The 6842-nt window shown below is 42.8% G+C and overlaps 1 protein-coding gene across 5 annotated transcripts in view; it reads left to right on the forward strand.

Annotated features, from left to right (window-relative positions):
• The window catches only part of FLCN (folliculin), a 22555-nt gene extending 18746 nt beyond the window's left edge, over positions 1 to 3809 (forward strand). For all 5 annotated transcript variants that reach the window (XM_023530022.1, XM_023530024.1, XM_023530021.1 and 2 more), the window contains exons 9-12: positions 206 to 329; positions 1489 to 1620; positions 1738 to 1843; positions 2557 to 3809. In XM_023530022.1, coding sequence (XP_023385790.1) covers positions 206 to 329; positions 1489 to 1620; positions 1738 to 1843; positions 2557 to 2752 — 558 coding nt within the window. In that variant the 3' untranslated portion in view covers positions 2753 to 3809. The remainder of the gene's footprint in view (positions 1 to 205; positions 330 to 1488; positions 1621 to 1737; positions 1844 to 2556) is intronic.
• The last annotated feature ends 3033 nt before the right edge of the window (positions 3810 to 6842 follow it).

Raw genomic sequence — 6842 nt, forward strand, 5'->3', positions numbered from 1 at the left:
AAGAACACTATAAAGCAAGAGGCAGCATGGGTCGCACATGACCAGTGGCCAGGAGACACCCAGTGGGGTTGAGTGACCTGGGACACCTTCTGGGAGGAGAGAGGCTTTAGATTGAGCTACAGAGAGCCCATGGGTATGGTGAAGACAGGCAGGGGTTGGGGATGTTCCAGCCGGTGTTGGTCCTGAGTCTCTCTCTCCTGTCTAGACCATGCTGCCAGTGGGCTGTGTCCGCATTATCCCTTACAGCAACCAGTATGAGGAGGCCTACCGGTGTAACTTTCTGGGCCTCAGCCCACATGTGCAGATCCCTTCCCACGTGCTGTCCTCAGGTGCGTGCCTTTCCTGTCTGATCTGAGTCCCTGAACCTCAGGGCTCCGAAGCGAAACTAGATCTTAGCTGTGCATTTGAGGAGGACGCCTTCTGGCCTCGGAGTCAGGTGGACTAAATACCATTGGGCCTCTGTTTTCTCTTTAAAATGGGTGGGGATTTGATGGGCCATCCTCATAAGAATGATGGCTTGCTGGGGTGTGGTTTTTAGTCTGGGGCAGGTTATAGTCTGGGGGGTGGGAACAACACTAGTTGATGTTAGGATTGTAGTACCATCCTGATGAGTGTGAGTCGGAGATGCCATTGAGGTCCCAGAGGCTTGCTGGACTGATAGCATGCCTTCATATTCCATGAGTCTCGTGGTCTTCCTTTCCTCTCTTACTGATCTGTCATACTTCTTGGTCTTCTCCAAGTTTTCCCTTCCATTTGTATGCCTTAAATCCATCCTAGACGTTCATTAGTAGAGTGGGGCTTTCCCAGTCCAGCTTTGCCCTCAGTGCTGACAAACTTCTCTAGGCAGAGAACAAGAAACTAATTAGCATCCCTCACTTTTGGTTTGAGAAGTTCAGGAGTAAGCATGAGGTGCAAATCCTGGCCTCCTCAGGCAGTCAGAATTTCTCTGAGTTCATCTGTGAGGGGCAGTCAGTGTGCTCACAGGTATAGGAGGGCAGTCAGCAGAGCATGTGCATTTAGCAGCCTCTCCATTCAGCACCCAGACTCAGTCCTGAGTCCGTGAGAGGCAGTGCCTTTTTTTCTGGGTAGAGTTTGGAACACGGGCTCTGATTCCAGATATAAGCTTGAAATTCTTGCCATTACTAGCTCTGTGACTTAGTGAGTCACTTAGCTTCTGAGTCTTTCCCTATCTATAAAATGGGGGCAAGATTGATACCACGGTCATTGGGGTGTTCAGTAGTAAGTGAATTGAGGTATGTAAAGTAATTAGTAAAATTTATAGTAAAATATGTTAGTTTAATTGAGGCAAAAGTTACCCATAACTATTCACAAATAAACTATAGGTTTTAAATACCAGAGCATTAATCTCAGGAGACTGGAGTTTTTCCCTAGTTGATCTGAGATAATTTGGAGCGGCAGATTGAGGTGGGCTTGTTAAAGGGATGAAGAGGAACACTCAACGGAGCAGTGCTTTTTGTGTTGCCACAGAATTTGCTGTTGTAGTGGAGGTCCATACGGCCACTCGTTCCAGCCTCCACCCAGTCGGGTGTGAGGATGACCAGTCTCTCAGCAAGTATGAGTTTGTGGTGACCAGTGGAAGTCCTGTAGCTGCAGATCGAGGTGGGTGCTGCTGAACTATCTTTCACCAGGACCAGAGTGGGAGTAAGGTCGCTGAGGCCTCTCACTTAACCCTGTGCTGACACCTACCCCCTACTTTGTCCCCACCCTTATTCCCAGTTGGCCCAACCATTCTGAACAAGATGGAAGCTGCTTTGACCAACCAGAATCTGTCTGTGGATGTGGTTGACCAGTGCCTCGTCTGCCTCAAGGAAGAGTGGATGAAGTAAGCGCACACCACCTTGCCTCCTAGAGTCTTTGCTTTCTGACTGGGGAAGGCTGGATTGCTGACAGCATTGTGTCTCCTTAGGAAAACCAGAGCTGTTTCCAGAAAAAGGTGAGGTCGTGGCCACCAGGAGAGGCGATCTAGAGTAGAAGAGCATGAGTTCAAATACCAGCTCCATCACAATGTATTGGCTAGATGACATTGAGCAAGTGACTCACTGCCCCCAAGCTCAGTCTGTGAGATGGGGGTGACATGTGCCTCCAAGGGAAGCAGTTATTTTTGCTGCTTAATTAACTTTAAAAATCTGAAAGTCAGATGATAGATTTTCTTTTTACCAAAACAAGTTACTTTATTCCTATCTTTGTAGTAATTTTTTGTCAAATTTAATTAGTGAAACAGTGTCCTGATTTCAAATAATGCAGTGACACTTAGGAGCAACCAGTTCCTTTCATGAATTTAGCATTTTTTTTTTCTTTTTTTCTCTCCTGTTTTGATGCACCAGCCATATTACCCAGGGTTATAACTGATGAGAAAATTAGAGATCCTAAGGTGTGCAGGTATAGGCTGCTACTCTGCTGCATTCTCTCTTCTGATGTTTGAATTCCAGCTCCATTTGCAGAGCCATTGTTGGTGTCGAAGACCTTAAGCCTCAGGACCAGAGCGCTAGTGATTGTGTTATGGTATCTGAGTGTTTTGTTTTTGGTTTTCTACAGCAAAGTGAAAGTCCTTTTTAAATTCACCAAGGTGGACAGTCGACCCAAAGAAGACACTCAGAAGCTCCTAAGTATCCTCGGAGCATCCGAGGAGGACAACGTCAAACTGCTCAAGTTTTGGATGACAGGCCTGAGCAAAACTTACAAGTCACACCTCATGTCCACAGTCCGTAGCCCCACAGCCTCAGCCTCGTAATTGATCCCACCATGGAAGTCTGTGTCTGTGTAAGCCTTCTGGGAAGTCGTAATGGCCATTGTTGCCATTGAGCTTAGAGACAGGTCTCTGGTGGCAGTCACAAGCCGTCCTTCCATTTCTGAATGCTGGCATGGAGCTGTTGCCTAGCAAGGAATGGAAACTGTTGAGGCTGAACTTTGCCTGTGTGTGGGATTTGGGCCCAGTGTAGTCCTTGGTACCATCCCACAAGCTTTCAGTTGCTCCAGCCTAAAGAAGACAATGGGAGCTTTGTGACAGCAATGGGTCCCCAGCATTTGCGTACCCCTATGAGAGAAGACTATAAAGAAAATGTGTGTCTCATGCCTAGACCTCAAAATTTATGGAGAAAACAAGTCAGTCTTGACTTGGGTATTTTAGCCATAATAATAGCCTCTTGAAATTCAGCAAGAGTTGTCCAGGTTTTATATGTGTGCATATATGGTTTGGGACAGTTGTGAATTTTCAGGACAAGTGCTGATCCTTAGTCATTTTCAGTAATCTGGCTTTGAGTTAGGGCTCTGAGAAAGGTTTTAGGGGGTAGAGTAAATGTGTTCCTCATCTCTGGATCCTCTGGATTTCATGTTTTGAAGTCATGTGACTACTAGGTCTTCTGGCCATGCTCTCCTGAGGTTGCTTTGAAATTATCCTGTAGCTTGAGGACAAACCTCTGATCTTTGTTACACAAAGATGATACTTTGCTGAAATGTACAGTGGAGCCATTTGACTTGCTTAACTCACTGTTTATAGAGTTCAGAAACCCACCATAGTTTTATTCCACGTCACTTTGCCCTTTATTTTTTCTTTAAACATTTATACTTAGCTGTAGTTAATTTTCAGAGTATGGTGATTTACGATAAGATAGTTTTATCACCCCAATGTGCATTTTTGATAAGGGTTAATGGTTTGGAGGAATTTTCCAGCAGTTTTGCTGGTTGGTTTAGTTTTTTTGTGTTTATATTTAATGTGAAGACTAAGTGTATATAACTGGTTAACTGTATCATTCAAGAACATTGAAACAATAAATATGTATTTTTATAAATGGTTGACTACATGGTTTTATTGGTTTGATAACTAAAGTTTTCCTGGGATCAGCCACACAAAATATTATGGTTAAAATAACACCAATGATGATATAATTATTTTGGAACTCTGGAGTCTGTTAAAGGCTTACAGCTTCCAGGGAAAGAGTTGGTAAATTGTGGTTAATTTTGGTCAATTTCAGCACTTGGCACAGTTGCAGCTACTCATTTCCCACCTCCCAGCCACATGGCAGGCAGTGTTCACGTGTTCCTGCAGCAGCTTTTACACAGCGCGTGGGAGCTGGGATGGGTAAAAAGGACCCTGTGCTCCCAACTGTTGGGGATCTATGCTCTAATCACTGATTGCTGCTTCTGATCATGGATGCAAAGACATTGGCAGCCATTGTTGCATCTCCCCCCCATTGTTACAAGCCCCTCCTCTAACTGAAATGACTACCAGGAGACTTAAAGTGCTGGTACTCTCTTCCCCCTTCATTTTTTGCTTTTCCCATTTCAGGAGCCAGACATTAAAGACTATGGCATTCAGAAATAACTGCATATATATAGCAAAAATTAGAAAGTACTACATGCCCAAGGAAAGACTCAGAAAAGACCTGAGAAAAGCTTACACTGCAGGCCTGTCCTTGGCAAAGAGACAGCCTAGAACAATAAAAATAAAAACAATAAGAAAAGCCTTGGGAAAGAGGAGTATCTGATTTCCAGAGTTAACACATTATTAGATTTAAATGTCCAATGCTCAACAACAACAAAATTAAGGCATACAAAGAAATAGGAACATATAGCCTATTCAAAGGAAAAAAATTCAACAAACTCCCTGAAAAAGACTAAATGACAAATTTATTAGACAAAAATTCTGAAGCAAGTGTCTTAAACATGCTCAAAGAACTAAAGATGTGGAGAAAGTCAAGACAATGTGTGAAAAAAATAGGAATATCAATAAAACAAAGCCTAAAAGGGACCCAAGAATTCCTGATCTGAACACTACAATGACTGTAATGAAAAATACCACTAGAGGGATTAAAAGGTAGGTATGAGCAGGCAGAAGAAAGAATCAGTGAATCTGAAGTTAAAATAATGGAAATGGGCTGTGTTAAGAATCATTCTGGGATTCGAGCAGAAGATGGCAGGATAGGTAAAAGCAGGATTCGCCTCCTCCCAGGTCCGCATTGAAATTACAACCAAATTATAAAATAACATGGAGAATCACCTGAAGTCCAGCTGATCATAACACCTACCTCTGATGATACATAAAGGAGCCACGTCAAAGCCGATACAGCATAGGCAACAACCATCTGCGGATTGCTTTGTAGTTCACCGGGTACCCCTGAGCAATCAAAAGCAGCGTCTGACCTTGGCCTACTGGGGACCCTGCCCAAGGGACCACAAAACCAACACATCCCAGAGGCTGGCACCAGACCACATCAGAGCAACTCCTGACTAGCCCCATTAGCAGTACACACACAGTGGTTGCAGCAAGTACCCAAGTATGCTAGGGCAAATCCCATTCAGTGGGATCTGCCCCTGCAAAGCAACTCTTACCCTGAGGCTGCAGCTAGTTCCCACAATTAGCCTGAGTGTTAATTCTATCCACTGATGTACTAACAACAATAAAGGCTTGGTAACAACAGAAGATCACACATAACCCACACAAAGATCATGTCCAAAGCCCTTGGCATAGGGGATCAGGGAGAGTGCTCCAATGGGCCACACAGGACACCTTCCACATTAGACCATCAGGCCAAGGTTAAGAGACAAAAGAAATATTCCTGACACATAGAAATGAGCACAGGCTAATAAAATGAGAAAACAAACATGCCACAAATGAAACAACAGGAGAAAACTCCAGAAAATAAGCTAAATGAAACGGGGGCAAGCAACCTACCAGAGATAGAGTTCAAAATAATGGTTATAAGGATGCTCAACAAACTTAGGGAGAGAATGGATGAGCACAATTAGAACCTCGACAGAGAGTAAGCATAAAAAACAACAAACCATAAGAAAGAACCAGACAAATGAATACACTAAAAAGATTCAACATTAGATTGGACGAAGCAGAAGATCGAATCAGCGAACTGGTAGCAGAATGCAGCCAATCAGATCAACAAAAAGAAGAATTTTTAAAAGTGAGGATAGTTTAAGAGACCTCTGGGACAATATGAAGTGTAACAATATCCGCATCATAGGAGTACCCGAAAGAGAAGAGAGAACGAGGAATTGAGAATCTATTTGAAGAAATAGTGACAAAAAACTTCCCTAACCCGGCAAAGGAATTAGACATACAAGTTCGGGAAGCACAAAGAGTCCCAAATAAGAGGAATATGAACAGACCCACACCAAGACACATCATAATAAAAATGCCAAAGGTCAAAGAACCTTACAAGCAGCAAGAGAAAGACAGCTAGACTTAAGAATGTCTGCCGATTTTTCAATGGAAACTTTGCAGGCCAGAAGGGACTGGCAAGAAATATTCGAAGTTATGAAAAACTAGAAACTACAGCCACAGATACTCTGCCCAGCAAGGCTTTCGATTAAAATGGAAGGTGAGATAAAGAGCTTCCCAGGCAGGAAAAAAGCTTAAGGAATTCATCACCAACAAGCCAGCATTAAAAGAAATGTTAAAGAGATTTCTGTTAAAAAAAAAAGGGAGGGGTAAAAAAAAAAAACATGAAAAATAACACAGCAGTAACTATGTACCTATCAGTAATCACTTTAAATGTAAATGGATTAAATGTTCCATTCAAAAGATATAGGGTAGCCGAATGGATAAAAAAATAAGAGCCATGCATATGCTGTCTACAAGAGACCCGCTTCAGATCAAACGACACTCGGACTGAAAGTAAAGGGATGGAAAAGATATTTCATGCAAATGGAAATGAAAAAAAAGCTGGAGTAGCGATACTTAGATAAAATAGACTTTAAAACAAAAGCTATAAGAGACAAAAAAGGACATTACATAATGATAAAGGGATCAATACAACAAGAGGACATAACCCTAGTAAACATAAGCACCCAACATAGGAGCACCTACATAC

The sequence above is a fragment of the Pteropus vampyrus genome, unplaced genomic scaffold, assembly GCF_000151845.1.
Source record: "Pteropus vampyrus isolate Shadow unplaced genomic scaffold, Pvam_2.0 Scaffold44, whole genome shotgun sequence".
Classification (NCBI taxonomy): Eukaryota; Metazoa; Chordata; class Mammalia; order Chiroptera; family Pteropodidae; genus Pteropus; species Pteropus vampyrus.